General features: G+C 38.2%; 1 protein-coding gene across 12 annotated transcripts in view; it reads left to right on the forward strand.

Annotated features, from left to right (window-relative positions):
* Nucleotides 1–24159, forward strand: part of Dmd (dystrophin) — a 2092376-nt gene that overhangs the window by 2006575 nt on the left and 61642 nt on the right. For all 12 annotated transcript variants that reach the window (XM_059250112.1, XM_059250109.1, XM_059250111.1 and 9 more), the window contains 2 exons: nucleotides 20339–20505; nucleotides 22743–22854. In XM_059250112.1, coding sequence (XP_059106095.1) covers nucleotides 20339–20505; nucleotides 22743–22854 — 279 coding nt within the window. The remainder of the gene's footprint in view (nucleotides 1–20338; nucleotides 20506–22742; nucleotides 22855–24159) is intronic.

Consider the following 24159-nt stretch of genomic DNA (forward strand, 5'->3'; position numbering starts at 1 on the left):
GCCCTGCTCCTTCAGCAAGCTTGTGCTCAAAGGTTGCTGTTTCTGCTAGGGCGAGGAGGTAGTGAAGTGCTTGTTTCTCTTTTTGGCACTTCAGATGTTGACTTTAAACAGTAGTTCTTCTGTTTCCTTTGTTTCTTGTTACCCACATAGAAAACTTCTTTTTCCTGTGCTGATACAGTTAGAAAGGTATGGAAACTTCTGGTTCATGGTCCACTTGTGGCAGGAAGAGGTAAATTTCCATGGGCCAAGTGCTCTGGATGATCTTCAAAAGGTTCCTTCAGTTCTATATGTCCCCACCATATGCTTAAAAAGATGAAAGGAAAGTCACTCCTTAGATCTAAATTAAAAAGAAAACTGACCGTTTAAAAATAAGTGTAAACCTTGTATGGTAGCACACACCTATAATCCCATTACATAGGAGGCTGAAAGAGAAGGATCATTATAAGTTTGAGGCTAGCCTGGGCTACATAGTGAGTTAGAGGCCATTCTGAGATATGTAGCAAGACCTTCTCAAAAAGAACAAATAAGAGTCTGAGGAGATAGTTTAGTTGATAAAGTATTTACTCTGCAAGCATGGAGTTCTTTGTTTGGATCCCTTGCATGCATATAAAAATCCAGGTGTGGCCGCATGTGCCAGTAATCCCAGTGCGGGGGAGGTAGAGAAAGGCAGATCCCTTGATCTTGCTGCCCAGATAGCCTTGCTGAAATGGTGAGCTGCAGATTCAGGGAGAGGCCCAATCTGAAAAGATAAGGCAGAGGGCAAGTGAGTAAATGCATTTACCATGAAAGCCTGGCGGCCTGAGTTGAAACCTAGGAATACACATCAAGGTGGAAGGAGGGAATTGATTCCACAAAGTTGTCTTCTGACTTCCACATGTATGCCATGATGCTTATTACTACCCCCCGCCACACACACAAATTAGTAAAAATGAAAACATGCCTGTGGATATTGAAACATCTTTTTGAAGATGTTTGTGACATCTTCAGTAATACTAAGTCAAGTTACTGGCACACTGCTGTTACCATATTCACTGGAAGTTGACTCATTTGGACAGAAATGAAAAAGTTTTGAAACTTGGCTGTTTTGTGATACAGCTTCAACTAATGTTGACTACATTGTTCCTCTTTCATATGCTGTAGAAAAAAAGGCCATTGAGATAGAAATTGATCTTTCAGGCTATAGTAAAGCCAATCTTATGGTGGCAGTGAGTCACAGACTGCCTGAAAGAACCTTTGGGTTCTCCACATCTTTCCTTTTTCAGATGAAGAAATGATATTCAAGGAGAGATAGTGAATGTATTCCATACCATGCCATCATACCAACTAGTGGGTTTAACCAGTTCAAATACTGAACCAACTAATAAAGGATAATCGAGTTGACATAATGCTGTATATCAATTTTATGTTGCAATGGGATGACATAAGTTAATGAACATCTCTCCCTCAACACACACACTTTCATTATAAATACCTGATTTGGGGCCCAGATACATGGTTCAGTGGATAAGAGTACATACTGCTCTTGCAAAGAACGGTGTGGTTCCCAACACCTATGCTAGACAGTTCACAACTGCCTGTATCTCAAGCTCCAGGAGATACAATACTCCCTTCTGGACTCTGCCTGTGTCTGTACTCACATGCACAGACCCACAGACAGTCACCTATATATAACTGGTCTTTTTAAATACTGTAATTGTATTTGATTATGCCTTGTCTGTTTTTAAATAAAACCAAATACTGCTTTCAGGTACAAAACTCTTCAGTGACTTCAGAAAAGAGTCATGTATCAGCAAATAGCATTTGGCACTACCCTGAGAAGTACTTTCTTCCTCCATTATGATGGGCTTTGTAGTATTTTCTTCTGTAAACACTTTAATGACTTTATTATTTAGATAGACTTGTGTACACCAACTTTATATTCAATATGCTTCAACTACAAGTGCTAGAGTGTCAAAAATCTGTTTATTCTACATCTGCTTTCTGCCTCCTGCTGTATTCATACATTCAAAATGAATGCATTGCTGTTTCATTTATATTCTAAATTTTTATATTCATATGACAAAATGAATATCATCTATGTGTAGTTACTATAATATAGAACAAATACAGAAATGAGAATGAATTACAGCCTCAATTGTTAAAAATAAGCATATGTGTGTATCTCATATGTAAAGAACCATGCAAAGATCTTTGGTGTTGTGAATGTCAGGGTGGCTAAGTACTTAAACAATGAAGTTTGAGATGTGAAATCTGCTGTGGGCCAGATTTGTACAGACACATTTCTTACCATGCCTGACTCCTGACATTCTGATGGTCTTATGAGAATTAAATGAGCCAGCAGGGGTAAATTATTTAGTTGTGGTGGGCACCTGCTAGGCTGAGCATTAGCTATGATATCCTTGAGTGTCTTGTGACATGGGCATATCGTGTCAAGATTAACAGTTCAATATTCCTATAACTAAGCATCAATTTGTAGCTCTTGAGATTGTTTCTATGCAGATGTAAAAATGTCATGCTAGGAGACTGTTGGAGCCCATTTAGGTTTCCTCGTGGCTTTACCCAGCAGGTCCTCATAGAGGATGATTGGACCACGGGCCTGAGTGCAGGTGTCTGAGATGGTCTGCACTTGGCTGTGCTGGGAGGAGGTCTTTTGCTGCACCTCTTGGCATTCCTTTAAAAACCCTTTGACAGAGACAGTCAGGACCTTATGGATTAGGATCCAGGCCCTCTTGAGGCTATTCTGTATTTTCTATCTGTTTCTCTCCCCTCCATCCTTCTATCTAATATTTCCTGCTGCTCCTACTCAAGAGTACACTGGGGAAAGTGGGGGTGGGATGGCCCCCCACAGGAGACTTTTTCCCTAATTACATATCAATTCCCAAAGCAGTTGATCACGTTTTATATTTTCACTCCTTAGAAAACATAAAAAAAAATCCTAGTTTTCTAAAGCTTCCTTTGTGTTCTATAAACATTCTTTTTCGACCCCCTTTGGACTGAAGGATGTGTACTTATTTATATCCATTGAGGTAGCCTACCTGTTGTGGAGGGTACATTTTATCACAAATTGGCATCTCCACCTCAATTTTTCTAAGAATGAGAAAGGAAGGAAAGAAAGGTGTAGGTAGTTGGGTTTGTTCATTGACTTCCTTCTTTTGCTGTGGTACTAGGGGCTTAACCCAAGGCCTCATGGATGAAAAACAATACCCATCTCTTGCTTTAAATAAGCTTTATTGGATGTCTATTCTGGATTGTTTTTGTCAGTTCACAATTTGTGATAATAAACTTATCCTCCACAATCATGGAAACTAAGAAATAGTAAGTTCACAATTTACCACCCTCTTTTTTACCAGTATTAACCACTGAATTTTTTAATGGAAAGTTATTTTTAACTTAAGATGAAAAGAGTATAAAACCTGCTCCTGAAAGATTTTTGTCTATTTATCCAATGTCTTCAACATATCTTGACTTATTTATCTGACAGCTACAATTCTTATTTCACTTACATTTGGATTTTTTTTAAACAAGAGTTCTCTATATATCTCTGCATGACCTGGAACTACTTTTGAAAAATTTGAAAACATTTGCGAGTTCGTGTGTCTGTATGTTTATGTGAATGTGTGTGTGTGTGTGTGTGTGTGTGTGTGTGTGTGGAGTGTGCGCATGCATATACGCATGTGTGCCCACACGCTAGCTCATGTATATGCTGGTTCTCCCCTTCCATCATGTCAGTTCTGAGGATGAAACTCAGGTCTTGAGGATGCTTTACAGCAAGTGCTTTTATCTGCTGAGCCATTGAGGTATCTCCTTGATAATATTTTATGATAATATTTAAATAGATTTCTGGGCTGGGGAAAGGGTTCAGTGACTATGAATGCTTGCTGGACAAGCCTTAGGACCTGAGTTTGGATCTCAAGCAGCCATGTAAAAAGTGGGCATGGCTGCACGTGTCGATAGATTCAGCTGAAGGTTCATGGAGGTAGGAGGATTGCCAGGGTTTTCTACCCAACTACCTGTCAAGCTTCAGATTCATTGAGCCAAAGGGTTAATGAAATAGTCTGTTTCAAAGGAATAAGGCCAAAAGTGATAGAGCAGGATGCTGAAAGTCCTTCTCTGACCTGTTTACACACATGCAAAGCCCTTGCACACAAGTGTGCACATATCACACAGAGAGATTTTTGTCTTGCCTTTTTGTCAGTGCTACATTTCATTTGGCATAGGAGCATTTACTATTCCATGTTCAGTTCTGAGTTTAGACAAATACATAAAGTCATGTCACACCCATTAAAATCAATCAATGAACAATTCAAAATTCCTTCTGCTTCATTGCCAATCTATGGAAACTGTATCTCTGCATTTTATTTCTCTAATTTTGCTTTTTTTTTCTCAATTGGCTTTTAAATAAGGAGAGGAGGTAGCAATGGAAGAGTGAACTTCATAAAGTACAGGATTGCAGACAGTATCCTGCTCTATACTTCATGAAGTATGTTCCTCTGTAGTGTCATGGGTAGATGTGCACTTCTCCACATATGTAAAACTTTCTCTTAAGTAGGAGCTCTCCATCATAAATTCCCAACACTGAGTGTGTGAACAGATTTGCATAGACTTCAAATTGTTCTCTAAGGCCAGGGTGTTAATTGGTTTATTAGTCTGGTGGAGTGGAGAGCTTGAGGTCAGGATAGGTGTCCTTGAACATGTAAATGAAGAGTGGATAATCACCATGTGTTATTGTTTGGGCTGAGTTTTATCTTTAATGGGTGATTCAGAGTCCTGATTAATATTTAGAGCAGTGACTGCTGCCCTCCAACCTGCTCATTATCATCACAACTTTAAATAAAATACTTCATTTTTACCCAAGACAGCAGTTATGGGAAGCTTTGGACTTCTTGTTTCAAGACAAGTCTTGACCTTTCAATCTCTACATCAAACAAGATAAAAATTCTGTAGATGTGGAAGAGCTCATTTTCATGGCTGGAAATTCCCATTTAGAATCCCAGAAAGCACATCTAGACAGTGCAAAAGAGGGTGTTTTAGGGCCATGATGAGAGATGAGAAAGAGTTTTAGGTTAGGTTCCTGGTTTCTGAGGTCTTGAGCTTTTCCTATTTTATGTCATTTATGTTGGGACCATTTGAACTTCTTCCTTATGCGTGTTAAAGGCCCCTTTTCCCCCATTCTCTTACCTTGCCCTTCCTCATGAAGGGATGACTTGAGGGAAATGATTGTTCCCAGCCATTATTTTATATTAGGAACATTTCAGCTACAAAGCCAATAGTAGAATAATGAATAACCATTTATCCTATGCATCCCTGTAACCATTAGTTTTTGCTGTACATATACATACTGCTCTTAGAGCCTACTCTGTGCGCTTTATGTGAGCATGCACATGCACAAACATACTTTATCATGTACCATTTAAACTTCATTATTTAACTATACGTATGTTTTCCATAAATCACATGCCCTCAAGTCAAGGCAACAAGAAAACATGAATCTAGCATTTAACAGTTTTATATTTTTCTATGTTTATTGCTGGATACATAAGTGTTAATGCTTGCTGTCATTTATACAATTTAAATCAGTTTAGTATTTCATCCAACAAAATCCACGTTGAAAATTCCCTTTTGTTCTAGAGTGTTCCTTATATCTAGCTATTTATTTTCAAGATCCAATCAAGATTTTTTCCTTATATTTGATATATATGGGATTTATTAGAGTGGTTTATAGGCTGTGGTCAGTCTAGTCCAACAATGACTGTCTCTTAAGGAAAGGTCAAGAATCCAGTTTGTTGTTCCATGAGGCTGGATGTAGATTTTTATGCTAGTGGAGTAATATACCTCAGCACCAGGATAGATGAACTTGCCTGCTAGAGTGAAGGCAGGCAGGCAAAATACTAAAGCCTCCTTCTTCCATGTCCTTTTATGTGGGCCACCACCAGAAGGTATGGCCCAGATTTAGATTAGATCTTCTGGCCTCAAATGATCCAGATTTAGGGTATATCTTCTCTCCTCAACTAATCCAATTAAGAAAATCCTTCCCAGGCATGTCCCAGCTGCTTGGGTTTTAGTTGGTTCCAGATATAGTCAAGTTGATAACCACAATTAGCCATCACAGTCCCTCAGCATTTTTATTATTTGTATTTTTCCAGTTTTCCTTCATAAGATTGGTATTTTTGAATTGATATAGACCAGTTTGTTTGTTTTTTTAAAGAAATTTTACTTATTTTTATTTTGTATGTATTGGTGTTTTGCATGCTAGTGTGTCTGTGACCACATGTGTACAGTACCCATGGAGGCCAGAAAGAGGCATCAGATTCTCCAGAACTGGAGTTGTAGATGGTTGTGAGTCACCTTGTAGGTACTGGGAACCAAACTTGGGTCCTCTGGAAGATCAGCAAGTACCCTTAACTGATGACCTACCTCTCCAGCTCCCAGACCAGGTTTCTTACAGAATATTTGTGTTCTGGACTTTTCTTCTTCATCATGACTAGACTTTATGGTTTTCTGTTTGTTTGTTTGTTTTTAATTTTGATCTGAATATTGTAGAGATACTGCTGCTGTATACTTCTCACTGTACATCAGGAGGAATGAATTTGAACTCTGTTCTTATGGGTAAAATGAATCATATTGGAATTGGCACATATTTCCATTGTCAAAGTACTCCCGTTTCCTTTGTTATTAGAAAGTAATTTTTGTGATATTTTGAGACTCTGTGGCTATACTTAACAACATTTGATGTTCCTTGTATAATCCAGTTATTCTATTAGTGGTGGCATAGTATGATTTTCTAATTCTAACATTCTTTGTGAGTGCACTACTTGGTTTTTGTATTTAAAGAAGAGCTTCTATCTCCCCACCCCCATATTTTCTTGGGCATTACCATGGCTGTAAAAATGATGCTTCTCATATCTGAACTACTTTTGGATATTTTTTTGCTATAGCATTATTTAAAATGGTAATGGATAGAATCAACCCTTTCTTCTCATGGGGATGTAAATATTTCCATGTTAACAGACTCTTTTCTAGAAAGAGTAAGTTGATAAAGACAAACCACATAACTGAAATTGTGTGTTAATGAGGACTGAGAAGGTCATGGGCATTTCTGATCCATCCTCTCCACCACCCTCTACTTCAATATATAGGTTGAGCCATACCTATCAGTCTGTGCAGCTCATATATGACATAGCATCTAGTGGTGTGAAGAATAAGTATTGATAAAAGCAAAAACAAATAAGAAAGAGATCAGAAGATGTATAAGTATGCATTCATCACAGTGTTTTGGGGAACTCACTTGCATGCCAAATTATTATCAGTATGCCTTTGAATAGATCAGTAGAGAATTCAATATCAAATTAAAGGACTTCTACATTTCCTTTAAAAGGGCTTTCTTAGCCATCACAGCTTAGGACTCTCAAATTAAGGAATCAAAGGATTCAAAAGAATTTTAGAGATCAACCTTCATGTTCCCAGAGAATACTACTTTCGCCTTCCCTTTTAAATACTAATTTAAGCATCCATATTTTAGTATTAAAATAATAGATAATCTTGAGCTATTTCTTTAACCTCTGGGCCTTTTCTTATCTGTAACATAAAGTTAAAACAGATTAACATAAGGTTACTTATCCCCAAGTTTCTTTGATTATATGCTAACTGTTATAAAGGCAGAAAAGTAAATAGGTTATTGTACTGATTTCAAAGCTTGGCCATTATCAGTAAATTCTTACCTGATCGTCTGAGTAATAACTCTTGTAAGGAAGCTGTAGGGCAAAGGAAACAGTCTTGTACATAGAACATGGCCTTTTACATGAAAACAGATTGTTCTCTGAACAGAAGTAGCACACACTAAGAGTAAAACATGAAAAAGCATTGTGTAGGACCTGATATAAATGATCCCTTGTGTCCTTACACTAGTTTCCTCAGCAACTCAAAGGCAAAACACAAGTATCTGTGTCTAAGAGGATGAAACGGTCACTTTCTTTGTGTTTTATTTGCTACATGCAGGTTTTGTGTAGTTTTATAGAGGTTTTTTTATCACTCATTTGATTTTCATAAAAATTGGGGTAGTTTGGAAGAAGAGTCATTAATATTCCTTACAACATGTGCCTGTTCTGCCTTTTATGTTCAGTACTGGTGTAGACTTCTCTCTTATGTAAAATATTCCGCTGATGCCCTTGGTAGATTTAGAGGTTGCTCAGGGAACAGTCAGGAACTGCCTGTCCTAGCCTGTCTGACCCTGACAGCCACTCTGTAGTTTGAAATTCTTGTCTACAGACTGTTCAATTAGATTTTGTAAAGCTTTCTCAATAGTAGAGCTTTGAAAAATCTGGACCACAAACGTTGAGCTGTTGGCTGTTCATGTCATTCCCTGTTCACAATGGCAGCGATGTTGAAATGATTATTTATATTTATAAATAGAAGAACATCTTCCTAGTGAAAATAGCAATAGCAAATGGAGTAGCCAGGAAGAACAGGATTTAAAAACTATATAGTTTGTCCCCGGTGTTTTCTCTAAATGTGTCCTTATCTTTGAATCAGAATTCTATCCACATATATGCATTCAGTGTTTGTATATTTCGTCATCATTCTGTTCATGTATACACATAACTGTATCAGCTCATGTCTTAGCTGACCTAGCGTAATTATTTTCCATGATGAAATTAATTTCTGCTGCTTTTCCTACCCCAAATACATCACATAGAGTTCCTGTTTGAGAAGCAACTTACTGTCAAGTCAGGGTCTACAGTTTTAGTGGGTATCCTTGCAACTCGTGTTCTGAAGCATTTTATTTGTCAGTCTCTTTCATTCTCTGTGCACAGTATGTGAACCAATATAGCATTTCTTTCCCAGGCAACAGCTGAACAGACCCATCATAATTCCCTAATTTCTGTCTTACAGGACATAGCTGCCTACCAGCTAGGTACCCTGTAGGGCTCCCAGGAACGTCTGCTGTTCTATTATTACTGAGGAACCATATTGGTTTCTTGGTTCTGGCAAGTGAAATCATGGCTATCAACCTTGGTACTTACGATATTTTAGGCAAAAATAATTGTAACTCTTTGTTGTTGGGTGGCTGACCTCTGTATCATGGGATGTTTTAGGATCCCGGCTTCTGTCTACTGGATGCTGGTAGAGCCTCTTCCCACCCTCATGTAGTAACTAAAAAAGTCTGCAGATCTTTTCACATATCATCTGAGCTATATTATCACCCTTGGTTGAACGTCTCTGATCTAGAACCTGGCTTACTCACCTGTGAAGGTTTTTCTGAAACTCTCAGTGTAAATTTTGTATATTCTTATGTTTTAAGTCAAAGCATTCTAAACATATTTCCAGAGTCTACAGATAGCCTTTTGTGTGAGATACCATTCCAGATAGTCTGGCAGAGAGACATTGTTTGGTGCTTTGAGTAGGGTTTCATGTAAACCAGGCTGGCTCATTATATAACCAAAGATGACCTTGAACTGCTGATTCTCTTGCCTCCACCTCAAATGCTGGGACTAAGGTTTGTGCCCAGCTGACATTAATGCTAACCCATTTATAAGGAAATTTTGGGCAGTTTGAAAACGGACATATTTTGTTCTCTCCTACTTAGATTACCCTTGTAACTTGAGTATTTTGTACTTTGGGATAACCAGTCCACTTTTTCTATTGTTGGTTTCATTATAAATTCCTTATGCTCTTACACGTCTTCTTTTTAAAAAATGCGACCACACTGAAAATTAACTCCTACCAACAATTAAATCTGCAAATTTTTAATAGAAGACCTCGAAGTAAAGTGCCTGCCTTTGAATAACTTTCAATTTAGGAAAGAAACTAGTGGATGGATAGACAAGTCTTGATTCCAGTTTTGTAGCTCTTTGTTACTGTGAGAGTAACTAGGTGCAAACTTCTATGGTGTTTCCTTCTCAACATAGACTGTTGTGATTCTTAAGTATTGCCGTGGTTTTCATAAGCCTCGGAGTAGAAATACTGGTTGTCTTCCCTTACAAATAAGATATGTATGTGTTGATAGCTGAAATTTGTGGCTTGCTGAGAAATCTTCCAGTTGCATTTGTTCTTTAACCCTGAAATGATGCTGTTATCCTGAGAGAAAAGTGAGTCAGTCTGATCTCCTGGCACCCAGTCGGTCCTTCAATAACTTAGGAAGTCATTATCTCCACACTTGCCATTTAATACTCTTATATTTCTTATATTGGGAATTAAGTACTTTGGTTAGAAACTCTGCTATCAGGATTTTTTTCACTTACTTGTGTAAAAAGTGACATTTGTATAAAGTTACCCTCCAGTATGCTGTGACAGAATAACAGCAATGACAACCGATTGTCTCTCCTAACTTTCCTGCTTAAAATCTATTCTTTTTCTTTTTCTTTTTCTTTCTTTCTTTTGTTGGGAGATGGAGTCTCATACATTCTAGGTTGGCCTCCTGGAACTCAGCATGTAGCCAAGGATGACCTTGCCTTCTGATTGGTCATCCTGCCTCCACCTCCTGAATGCTGGGATTGCAGATGTGTACCACTGCACCCAATTTTATCTGATGCTAGGGACAGAACCAAGGCTTCCTGCACACTACATAAGCACTTTACCAACCAAGCTATATTCTTAAATTCTCCCATTCTACCCTGGTCAGTTCTGATAAATGAGGACAAAGAGATAAGGAAAATCAAGATACTTCCATACCCTGCTTATCACAGTGAAAGGTATTGGAATACCTTTTTTATGCATATGCAATGTATGAGGGAAAAAAGCGGTATTGCCAAAACCAAAGTAAAAGCAAAATTACACCATCCATCAAAGAAAACCCAGGGCATAAATTGCCTTTTGCATAGCTGACTTAAAAGCAGCCTTTAAGGTTGAGGCTAAAGTCATCCTTGATATGGACAAAACACAATTCTGAGGTTTTATGCATGTAAGGAATCTATAAGAATTATTTCAATCCATTGAATGCCATCATGTTTCTTTTTGGAATACTTCACCAATTTAGTTCTCTCTCTCTCTCTCTCTCTCTCTCTCTCTCTCTCTCTCTCTCTCTCTCTCTCTCTCTCTCTGTGTGTGTGTGTGTGTGTGTGTGTGTGTGTGTGTGTGTGTGTGTGATTCCCTAGAATGATTAAAATGCAATTTCAGTTGTGTTTTACCTCTAGTTCTGTTAGATCTTTCTAGAAGCTTGCCTGGTTTTTAATTCCTTCTTCTTTGTTGCCAGACAAAAGCAGAGGAAATATACCATGGGGATGCAGAGTAGTCTTGTTATAAAAATCAAAGATGGAAGCATAATAAGAATGTGAACCCCAATATCTTGTCTTCGGTGCCGTCAGTTGGCATTGGTGAGCAGTTTTTAAAAAGCAAAAACGATGGTTCTTGTATCTTAAGAGCTGTGAAAGAAGTTGAGAATTTCCAACCTTTAAGCACCAGAGAATCTATAGTATTTTGAAAGAGCACAGTCTACTGCTTCCCTTGGTAATTCACACTAATGCTTTAACAACTTTCAGCACCAGGAAATTCTTCCGTGTGAGTTACAGCCTAAATTCTTCATGCTGCTTAAGCCTGTTTCTTCTTGTTCAGTCCCCAGTGGAGGGATAGAACAGCTGGTCACAAGCCCCTATGCAGGAGCCATTCACATAATTGAAAACTAGTATTACATCGCCCTCTCAGCCACTCTTTCTTGCTTGTTCATTCCCTTTCTCCCTCTGTTTTCATGGCTATATAATCCCATCTCCCTTAAGCAGTTCTCAGGTCTTTCAACCCCATTCATTATTGTTGCACCTTTACGTCAAGTCTCCTCTACATTCTGGGTTAGTTGTAGCCACCAGAATTATAATCTGTTTTGTTTGTTTTTTGAATTTAATATGCTATTAATTCATTGAGGGTTTCATACAATGTATTCTGATCATATTTACCCCTTCTCCTAATTCCCACATCCATCCAACATCTCTCTACCAGCTCCCAACTTAACTGTCCCTTTTTTGGAGCTCTAACTGACTTTGAACTAATTGCATAGAACAGGTTGGCCTCTGCCTCCCAATTGCTGGAATTAAAGGCATAGCCACATCCAGCCTCTTAAAGAAAAATAACCTGCCAGGTCCATTTTGTATTCCCTTTAGACGATGGACCATCTGCTGGAGCATGGTCTACCTGTTGGAAGTCAAACCCTTAAAGAGAACTGAGTGGCCACCAACTGTTTTTAATGGAAAATATTTTTTCATACAACATATTCTGATCATAGTTCCCTTCCTTCATCTTCTCCTGATCCTCCCAACCCACCAACTGTTCTCTCTCTCTCTCTCTCTCTCTCTCTCTCTCTCTCTCTCTCTCTCTCTCTCTCTCTCTCTCTCTAGAAAACAAACTTTAAATAAAAAACCCAGAATGATATAAAACAAACAAAAAGCACACGAGAAACACATACACACCTATATATAGAGAAAGAGAGAGAGAGAAAGAACTCATAAAGACACAAAATCAGAAACCATATTACACAAGTAAAAGAACAGTAGGGTAAAGAATGCCCAAACCAAGCAATATGAGACAAAAAATGTACAAAAATACTATTGAGTTTCATTCATAGTGACCATCTACTGCTGGACATGGTGCCTACCCTGAAGTGTGGTTTGCATACCCAGTGAGACTTCATTGGAGAAAATTGATTTTTCCTTTGCAAGCAGTTGACAATTGAAGATAGCTTTTGATTAGGGGTGGGGGCTTGTGTGCACTTACCATATCAGAGCTAGGACCCCATCTGGCTTAGACCTTTGCAGGCCCTGTGCATGATGCCACAGTCTCTGTGAGTTCATGTGTATGCCAGTCGTGTTGTGTTTAGAAGGCACTGTTTCTTTGATGTCTTCCATCCCCATTGGCTCTTGTAGTCTATTCACTTTCTCTTCTACAAAGTTAACTGAGCCCAGAGGGGAGAACTTTGATGGAGATATCTCACTTTGTTCTAAGGTCTCTTACTCTCTGCACATTGTCCAGTTGTGGGTGTCTGTATTTGTTCTTATTTACCTTGGGATGAAGCTGCTCTGATAATGGCTGAACAAGATACTGATCTATGAGTATGGCAGAACAACATTAGGAGTCATTTTATTGCTACATTCCTTTAACAGAACAGTAGTGTTTGGTTTTCCCCTAGGTCCATGGCCTATCTAGTTCTTGGTCATTCAAGGAGTTTCAGGCATGGGTTTCATTTTATGGCCTGGGCCTTAAATCCAATCAGATAGTGGCTGGTTACTCCCACAAGCTTTGTGCCAGTATTGTACTCATACATCTTGGCTGTGGGTTGCCATTGTAGACCTAAAGCTTTGTAGCTGGGTTTACCTTTCTCCCCTGTTAATGTGCATAATACCTTCCAATACCACAAACATTAGTCAGTAGGGGAAAAGGCTCTAGTAGATACCAACTTGACTTTTGTGGAGGTGTTGTCTTCAGCAATAGGGCCTTACCATCAGTTTGAGAAGAGCAACCAATGGCCTTGGCAAAAGCCTAAGTTGTTTGAGGGTGTCTGTGGGATCCCTTTGACCAGCAATTTTGTTAGATGTAACCCATTCCTAGAACTGGGTGTTTCACTTGATGGTAAAAGATGTCGAGTTTGGGGCTTTACCTCCTCCATTATTTGGCAACTCCATTTACATTCTGTTCATATATGTATATATTTTAAGAAGGTTCTACAGTAGTAGATTTCAATATGACCACTCAAATAGCCCTTAGTGTGAGTTGTCCCTCTCCATATTCCCTCCCTTTTGTAACTCTTCCCTCTCCCTCCCTGTTTAGTCTTACCCCATCTCTCCATAACTATCTATTCTATTTTCTTTTCTTTTAAAGATCCTCCCCTATTCTCTACTCCCTTACTCTATGTCTCGCCTCTATGGTTATATAGATTGTAGCATGCCTATTGAAGTCTTAAAAGCTAACATCCATACATAAGAGATTACATACAATACTTGTCTTTTTGGATGTGGGTAATCTCACTCTGGATCATTTTTTTCCCTAGCCTCATCCATTTACCTGTGAATTTTATAATTTTGTTTTTTAATAGCTGAATAATATCCCATTGTGTCAGTGTTCCAGTTTCATTATCCATTCATCTGTTGACGGACATCTAGATTGTTTCCATTTTCTGGCTTTCTTGAGTAGACCAGCAATGACATAGATGAGCAAGGAACTCTACAGCAGGATGTAGTCTTCAATATATGCTCAAAAGTTGGACCTTGAGGTAGATCTATTCTCAGTTTCCTGAGGGTCCACCATACTGACTTCCATAGTAGAAGCCACCAATGCTCAAGAACTCATTAGTTAGGGGTGGGGACTAGAATCTCCTTCCCTTCTATAGATACTTTTTCTGTGAAGGGATTAAACTGTGTGAAAGTAATGGAGCCATTTCCTCTCATTTGACCTTCAGTACTATTAGCCTCTGTTCCTTATGATTAATTACACATTATAGGCATGATGTTTCCTTCTTTTATGTATTTATTTCTGTTTTCTCCCCTTTTTTGGGTATATGATGGATGCTTACATGTGTGGGCAGGTGCATGTACTCCTTTACATGCATAGGCCACAAGAGGACGTGGGATATCCTGTTCCATTACTCTCTGCCATATTCCCCTGAGCCAGGGTCTCTCACTTAACCAGGAGATAAGCTGGTGACTCTCAAGCCTCAGTGATTTTCTGGTCTCCACTTCCTTATAGCACCAGAGTTACAGGCATGTGTGGCTGGGGATTTGAACTCTATTCATGCATATGCAGCAAGCTCTCCTATTCACTGAACCATAGGCCCAGCTTCTATCTATCTATTTATCTATTTATTTATTTACTTATTCATTCATTCATTCATTCATTCATTCATTCATTCATTCTTTGTAGTCCTAGAAATAAAACCCAGGGCTTCATACATGGTAAGTATGTGCCCTACCACTGAGCCCTTAGCCCTTTCTGTATTTCTTTATGGCTATTCTTGTTGCTGACTCAGCTTGTTTTCTTGTTCTTTTTTTGGAATGAAAAGATACTTTACATTATTATTTATACTTTGTATTGAGTATGAATTCTTACTCTGTGGCATGTCTTTTAATGCATCATAGGTCTATCCTCTTAACATAAGTCAGATTAAATATATAGGTTCTGATTAAGCATCAGTAAATTCATACCATAAATAGTAATGAATTAGTAATGCTTTTCAATTTACCACTTTTCTATAATGGTTTGTCTCCTGGCTAGTAAGAGTTATTTTGCTAAAGTTGGTTTCTAGACCAGTGGAGCAAGAGATTGTTACAGGACATATTGTACCAGAGTACTTGGCAGTTCTTTTGACAAAGTCTCTCATTATGTCTTTGTGTGATGGAGGAATGTGTGCAGCAGAGACTAGATGATATTACTGGGAAGGGTTCAACAACCAGAGAGGACAGAATCACAGATTATGTTAAACTTGTAGGTTTTCGCAGTATGTCTTAGTGTTTGCCCTTGGTCTATTCAAGGCTTTCAGCAATAATCTTCCTTCCTTCCTTCCTTCCTTCTTTCCTTCCTTCTTTCCTTCCTTCCTTCCTTCCTTCCTTCCTTCCTTCCTTCCTTCCTTCCTTTCTCTTCCTTCCTTCCTTCCTTCCTTCCTTCCTTCCTTCCTTCCTTCCTTCCTTCTGTCCTTGCCCCCCTCTCTATTTTTCTCTCTTTCTTTCTTTTTTTCTTTTGTGACATGGTCTCTCTACGTAGCCCTAGTTGTCCTGGAAACCACTATATAGACTCTGGCCTTGAACTCACAGAGCTCTACCTGCCTCTGCCTCCTAAGTGCTGGGATTAAAGGCGTGCACCACCATGCTTGGCTTCACCAGTAACTTTTCAATGTGAAGCGGGAGCACATATTTTGAGATGTGAAAAGCCCTAAGTTGGGAATAGCTAATTCATTGTTGTCAGGATTCTTAAACCAATGAGATAGTTACAATGGACTGAAACCAACAGGAAATTTCTTGACAGATATGAAAGGAAAGAAATCCCAATAAGACAAGTACAGAGTGAAAGAACTATGGATAACAGAAGAGAACAGCATTCCCCACAATGCTCAGCTAAGCATTAATGCATTGTGGTACTCACAGACCTTGTAAACTAGACGTGAATAAAATTCTTGAGGTCATTGAATTATAAATAGGGAAAATTTGAGGTCAAACAAAGTTTAACTTGGTTTTTCACTGATGACCTTCATTTTTAATATGTTAAAATCTTAAGTAATTTAAAGTGTTAAGTGTTTTAAGAGGTGGGTATATGGTACAATTACATTGATTAATCCTTAATTAATTAACCTAGTTTTCATAAAACATTTTGCTGGATGTACTGGAAAGCACTCACCCAGAGACTTGAGTTGAGCAGAAACTGTAGTTTAGGTCAAATAAAAGTGATCCATTACCCTGTACAGAACAATGGAGGTATCATTCCCAGTAGAACATATTTGGAAAATTATTTATTGAAGGATTTTGGCAAACTGAGACATGCCACATGAAGAAATAAAAGGAACAGGGATGAAGAGGAAGGGCCAAATACAGAAGTTCTGATAAATATTGAAAGGACTGCGTAAAGGTAGCATGTTTGAAGTCCTGGGTTCTATCTAAACCTCCAATCAGTTGAATGATACTGGGAATGATAACCTCAGCAAACCCACTTCTTGCTATGGTGGCAAATACTGACATAGATCCTTTTCAGTTTGGTGACTCACATAATCTTAAAACAGCCATGTGAAGTAGTTAATGTTAAAAATTTTCATTTCATAGCAGGGGAAGATGAAGGCATAAAACTAAAGATATTTTCCCAAGAAAATATCACTGCATAGCCAGTGAGTAGCAAAGTTGAGGTTTGAATTCTAGGACTGTGAATATAGAGCTTTCCAGTCCTGTGCTTGCTTGCTGTGATTTCAGCTCAGCATGATGAAACATTTTTGACTAGGGTCCACTAGGTACACAGATGTTCAAGATTACCCTTTAAGAATGTTTGCTTTCTCACCTGGCTGGTAACTAGACAATGACTGTAGGAACACACTGGCACTGGTTAAGAGAGTTTAGACTCTGAATAACAGCTCCATGGTGCCAGGTCAAAAGAATGAATTGATCTGCGTGATCTCTCTCATCTCTACATTCAGTGATTCCTTTAACAAATAATTCCATAGTTTGTCTGTGATGATGCTTACATAGAGAAAGGAGATTGGCAGATGTTTTTGATTAGTGGTTTGAATTGATACCATTTTGCAGCAAGGAAAGCCAAAGTTAAACAACTCGTTATTTTGGTGTTAAAGTTGTCATTAGGAGTAAGTAAGAACTAGAGTACTGCTGGATAAATGAGGTCTCAGTCCAAATCTAGTTGCCTTTCTGTCTATGATGTGGCTAGATCTTTTATTAGCAAACTAGATGCCAAAAGGGGCTGAACGAGATGACGCTTCACTTATTGGTTGTATCCTACTAAGAATCCCATGCCATATATTTATTTTAAATGGACTTAAACTAAGACCCTCACTTTTTCGGCAAACCAAATGAAAAATCATCTGTGGAGAAGGTGATTTTATTAATGGTTCAAAGTATGTCCAGAAAGTATGTATAGAGTGTTACATAGGAAAAAAAAACTTAGGTAGCTAAGCATATAAGAAATCAAAGTAAGTGAAAATTAAGCAGATTATTTTTTTCAAAAATATAAAAAAAACATAATAAGACAAAACAAAAACTATCACATTAAAGTTGGACGAGACAAACCAATAGAAAGAAAAGAGCCCAAGAGAAGGCACAAGAATCAGAATGCACACTCAGGAGTCCCATGAAAACACACTACCTGGAAGTCATATGCAGAGGACCTGGTGCAGACCTCTGCTGGTCCTGAGCGTGCTGCTTCAGTTAGGCAGATTTTTTTTAATGATGTTTGTGCTGTTAGAAAAGTAAAAGACAGCAGTGAAAACATCTTCTGGGAACTACATATCCTTAGGGTCTGCAAATCACCCCACAAAAGATCATCACTCACGTATATAAAAAAGCAAGAGCATTTATTACTCAGGAGAAAAATTCCTGCATGCTTGGGTCAGCCACACAACAAAATGATGAGGACCCTGACAGAAGCTTGCAGGCTCCTTTTATACACTGATAGGGGAATTCCAGGGACAGTTAGATCATCTCTAGCAAGCATGATTGGCTAAGAAAGCAACAGTTACTTACATTAGTCTAAACTTGTTTGGCTGTGGTGTCTTTGGACATGTCAGGGCATACCCAGAGATGTATCAAAAAGAAAGAGAAGGAGGTGGCTTGCAGGATCTGCCCTTTTTTGATTGGAAGACCTGGCAACCTGCAGGGCTTGGGAGCAGGCCTCAGAGGAGGCCATGGTCCAGACCTCACCAGTGAATGGCAAAATGACAAACAGAAGTACGGAGCTGGGGACTGTGCCAAAGGCCAGGTCCAAGGCAAGCTGGAACAGTGGGTCAGGATTGAGCCCATGGCTAGGCACTGTCTCCAAGCTACTTCCTTGCTCCTGTTCACGCTACCAGGCACCATCTCACATATAAGCTTTGTAACTGACTTTAAAACTGACCAAATAGAATATCTAGATATTAAGAAATAGGATGAATGAACAATATTAAGTTTATAGTTCAGTAGTACTGACCTAACATTTTCAAAATATTAGCTCTCATTTCTAGTACTGCAAAGAAAATTCACAATAGTTAAAGTTTTTAAAATTTACATTTTAAGACTTTAGAGCCTGCTGCTGCTCTTGCAGAGTAACTGGGTTCCGTTCCCAGCACTCATATGGTGGCTCACAACTGTCTGTACATCCAGGTCCAGGACAAACAACTCCTCTTCTGAGAGGCTTCTACATGCATGAGGTGCATATACATACACCCAGGCATACAGACATACACATGAAATAGACAAGTATATTTTTTAAAAAAATAAAACTTTATAGCAAACTGGATGCAGCTGAGGAAGTAGATGGGTATTCACCCAGATAGTAGGGCAGAAGAAATGATTAGACATGGCTGTTTACAAATAAAGGATTATAAAAGGGAGATGCTAAAGAATACCTGATTAGTACAATGGAGATTATGGAAGTCTAACACTTAGGTAATAACATAACTGTAAGGAAAACAGAGAAAGAATGCAGAAGAGGTTATTTGTTGAAATCATGACTGAGAAGATTCTAGAGCTGATTCTAAGCCACATTTTCAGGAACACACTGAATCCTAAGCAATATAAATAAAGCCATGGAGGCAAGTCAAGCCTGGAGAAGGACAGCGGCTTTCATAAGAATGGCAATCTTCTCAGTAGTAGCAACACAGAAATGGAGAGAAAAGTGGAATAACATTTCAGTATGCTAAAACAAAATGAGGACAAACGTTCCCCAAAGCATTCCATATAAAATTTTATAGCCACTAAATACTGCTATCAAGAGTGTCGCTTAAAAGGTAGATATTTGGAGACAGAATCTAGGAAACCAATGACCAGCAGACATCTTCTAAAAGAAAATTGTAAAGGATATACTTCAGACAGAACTGATTTCAGTTGGATGACTGATATTAAGGAAACAGTAAAGAGAAAAAAAAAGCCAATGTGTGTGTCAATCTAGCTAATGGAATAGAAATTACAATCATGTAGGGTTAAAAACACACTGTATGATTAAAATGCATGACTACAATAATATCAATCAGCCAATGAGTAAATATGTTTTGAGTGTTCTAAGATGATTGTACTGTCTGAAATGAATCATGTGTAGGAAAATGAGACTTTGAGAAAGAGAAATAGAGAAGCAATGAGGCACTATGATAGACTCCAGAGGCCAGGATGGCTGAGGACTGGAATAAGCTTTGCCATCAGTTAGCAATATGGATTTGAAAAGCTACTTCTCTGCTAGCATGATGTGTGTCTGTTTTCTTAACTGTAAATGTGAGACTTTGGAACTAGATGAAAATGTAGTCTTTCACTGGGAGTCAATGAAAAGGAATTCTTGCAGAAGGAAAAAAAGAATCAATAGTCCTTGAGGTGTTTACCCCTTTCTTTTAAATTTTAATCAGAAAACACTTTGCATTTACTTCCAGCTAACTTTTACATATCTGTTCAAAAAATTAGAAGTAAATCTAGTCTTACTCAACTGTGTATTTTTGCTTTAACTTGAAACTGATTTCTTGGTTTTGTTTTGTATCATTCAGTAGCTAGATGGGATAGTTGGCTCTGGTAGATGGTAAGGGAACATTAGCAGGGGGAAATAAAGCTATGAGTAGAGGACCTTCCTGAGAAACTGTGATTCTTGCAATTCCTTCTTTCTTTTTTATTTATTACCTAAACAAATTAATACCTTCTTACCCTCGCACTATCTCTTCCTGAATTGTTGCCCTACTTCCCTCTCCCTTCTCTTTTCCCAGGCCAATAATAAACCTGAGATTGAAGCGGCCCTCTTCCTCGACTGGATGCGCCTGGAACCCCAGTCTATGGTGTGGCTGCCCGTTTTGCACAGAGTGGCTGCTGCGGAAACTGCCAAGCACCAGGCCAAGTGTAACATCTGCAAGGAGTGTCCAATCATTGGCTTCAGGTATTAGGTTCCAACAACATAACCATAGCATTCCTCACTTTTTCGTGACTTTGTCTTTTGTCTACCATACCAGTTGCTGTTAGTTTCTTCCTTTCCAAAGTAGGAGAGACAGTGATGGAGCTAACGCATCGATCACTGCTGTCATTTCCTGGTTGCAGGCTTATTTTGGTGGACCTGAGTCATTAGGCAGGTGTCTCTTTCTACCTTTACTCTTCAGCTCTTCACAACCACATTTTTGGTTGGGCAAGACTGAGTACGTGACTCCACAGAGATATTTATTTGTCAAGGGCATCCAGATGAACTGTACCTCCTCCTTCCTGGAACGAAAACATTCTTACCCTTGTTTTCTTTTTTCATGGCCTTTTCTGTTTATAGAAATTCTCCAAGAATCAGTTATAAAACGAAGAGTTGATTCTATTCTGGGAAGATGCATCCTGGTAGCTCCATTTCTTTCTCACTTGGCAGCGCTTCCTTTTACCCCTTAAGTAACAGGAATTATTCCAGGCATCCTAGAACTTGCTTCTTTGTCTTTGAATCTGATTCTCTTCTTTCCATAGTATCCTGTTGAAATTCTAAGGGACTAAAAGGTATGTAAGCAAATGAGATTCACAAAGCAGCTAAAAACAGAAATATTCCTTTTAAATGTAAAGGTGAGAGGGATAGGAAATAGCACACTATTATTTTGGTGTTCTTAAAATGACATGGAAAAGAATTGAATCATTTGGAGAAGTAGGATATTTTTTAAATGAACTAACCTAATAATAATCCCAAGTCCTAATTCTGAAATAATGATGCACTTACACATCTGCATTGATATGAGCCTTTCCAAAGCAAAAGCAAGCAACAGGATTATACACTAGCTCTGTTGCTTATGCCCCTTCCGAATTCATTTAGCAGCCAAAGGAAATGCTCATTTCTAGTTGTGCTTAAATGTGTTCTATGACTTTATTTCCTTTTTTTTAATTGTAGTGTTCTTTTAGCATTGATGTTTTCCCTCGTGTATTTCATGCAGCTTTAAAAAAAAAAAAGCTTTAGAGGTTTCTAAAGCCTGGTTAGACAGATTCTTCGAAATTATATGTTTTCTTCCTTCCTGGTTTTGGGCAGATGAGAATGATACTATAGGGGCTGCAATCCTGGAAGGGGAGCTGCAGGTGACTGCATTCTACTTCTTATCTTCCTGAGCCAGCTTCCTGAGCCAGTGGGATTTGTATACAACAGAGGAAAATTTTATAAATTAAAAAAAATACACACACACACACACACACACACACACACACACACACACACACACACATATATATATTATCGTCCTTTGGAGGACCTAAGAGAGGGCTTTTTTTTAACCTTCAATTCTTTTGCCCTTATCAAATTAGATTATTTTAAGAATCAGCACTTCTCTTTCTTCCTTATCCCCTCTGAAATGATGGTTGAGATCTAAAAATAAAAAAATGCTAGCTTTTCTTCCCACTTTCCCATATGTGACATCAAGAATATGTTTATTTGAATTGGCTAAGACTCTTATCTGAGAAGGCAAAAATCAGGAGGACTGAAACAAGTATATAGTATTCTGAGATTGAAGGAAAATTTACCAACCAGTACTTAGAAATTAGAAAATCTTTCATTTAATCCAATGTTGTTGTTGGCTTTTTTTTTTTTTTTGGTGTCATTTTTGGGTAATATGGTGAGGAATTTCTGGAGAGAAGAAATTATCCAATTGACATGAAGATGAATCATGCCAGCCAATTACAGAGTATATAATTAAAGGAAGAGTTACTTTACTTGGAGTTCTATTTAGATTTCTTATGAGTAACTTTATTTTTATAATTTGTGATGATAATTATTTTAGAAAACTTGTCCCTGTGGTGAATAGGCAGCATCAGTATGTCAATCGTTCACTTTGAAGTTCTTTCAAAGTTGAGTATTTGGTCTTTAAAAGACTAGGTGTTTGCCTATACTTTTCTATTTAATCTGAAAGAATTCCAATGTAGTTTAAATGAGAGTTGAATATTTCATTCTTTCTTCCGTATGTTTATGAGATAATCTTTCTGCCGAAATGTTTTGATACTGTAGGAAAGGCACCGAAGGAGTCTGGCGGCAGAAGTGAATTGCTGACTATGCAGAACTAATGAGCACTGCTTTCTGTTTTACAAATGACAGTGTGGTGGAGGGTTTCCTAGAGTGTTCCTTGGGATATGAGCTGAAGAAGTACATAAGTGTTTGTTTCTGTTCTTTATCAGGTACAGAAGTCTAAAGCACTTTAATTATGACATCTGCCAAAGCTGCTTTTTTTCTGGTCGAGTGGCAAAGGGCCATAAAATGCACTACCCCATGGTAGAATATTGCACTCCGGTAAGTTAATGTCCTCCCGACATGAGTTCATTCGCCTGAGATGAAATCTAGATTTGGATATTGCCAGTCATGTTTAATTCTGTGCTTTGTTTTTTGTTTTTGTTTGTTCTGTTTTGAAGTTCCACTAGCCTATGTCTGTACCAGGCAGGTCCTAATACACATCAGACGTGATTCCTACTCGATAAATATCTCTGAAGGGATGCATAAGTTTTTCTCCTTTTGACATGTTTGTAAGGAGGACTTTTCACATTTCTTTTGTACAACTTTAGCAATTATATAGGGAAGACTCATGGCCATGGGACATATTGAACATGGAGAAGAGTGGTATGTGTATTCCTCAAAATGCATACCATACCACCTCCTGTCACTGTTATTCACCTTTGGCTTTGTGACATACTAACAACTGACACTTGAAAAATATGTTTTATATGACAATATTTAATAACTCATTTACATGTTAAGTAAGTACTTACCTCTTAAATAGCTTTTTGTGCAATATATATTGTTATTTTTATTTCATTATTATATTTTGTGGTGTTTTTTTTTCTTTGTTTTTGTTTGTTTTTTCCAGTCAGGGTTTCTTTGTGTAGCCCTGGCTGTCCTGGAACTCACTTGGTAGACCAGGCTGTTCTCGAACTCAGAGATCCGACTGCTTCTGCCTCAAAGTGCTGGGATTAAAGGCGTGCACCACCACCACCCAGCAGGTATTGTTATTTTTATTCTCCTTTGACAGATGAGGACTCTGTCATCCTGAGGTTAAAATGTTTGCCCAAGGTTCTATGAGTAAGAAGTGGAGAAACTTATACTATGTCTGAGGAAAACATTCACTAGCTATTAGGCATTGAGAAAAACCCTAGTGAGATGGCAAGGCCATAAGCTCAGTGATTATACTGAGACAAGAAACTCTACATGAATGCACCTGTGAGTTTATCAGGAATGTATACTCTCAGGTCCCAGCCTGGGTTTTATAGATCAAAATTTGTATTTTAGCAAGATTTACAGGAACTCAGCTCTCCTTTAGAGCATGGATTTCATCCATCACCAAGTGATCCAAGTATTTAACTGTTTCCCTTAGTATTCCTCTTACTAAGGTAATCAGTGTTGGAGGGTATATCATGCTATGAATTGTCTTGATACTCAATTTGTGAACTCTGATATTAATGTCAACTAATTAGTTTAAAAGTACTGAAAAGTATAGTAAAATCTGAAGTTTTCCTTAAGTCTTCTATAAATGATCATTCATCAAATAGGTAGATAACCTGGATACTTCATTTATTGTCCTTCTTAATTTTCACTTATTTTTGT

The sequence above is a fragment of the Peromyscus eremicus genome, chromosome X (genome assembly GCF_949786415.1).
Source record: "Peromyscus eremicus chromosome X, PerEre_H2_v1, whole genome shotgun sequence".
NCBI lineage: Eukaryota > Metazoa > Chordata > Mammalia > Rodentia > Cricetidae > Peromyscus > Peromyscus eremicus.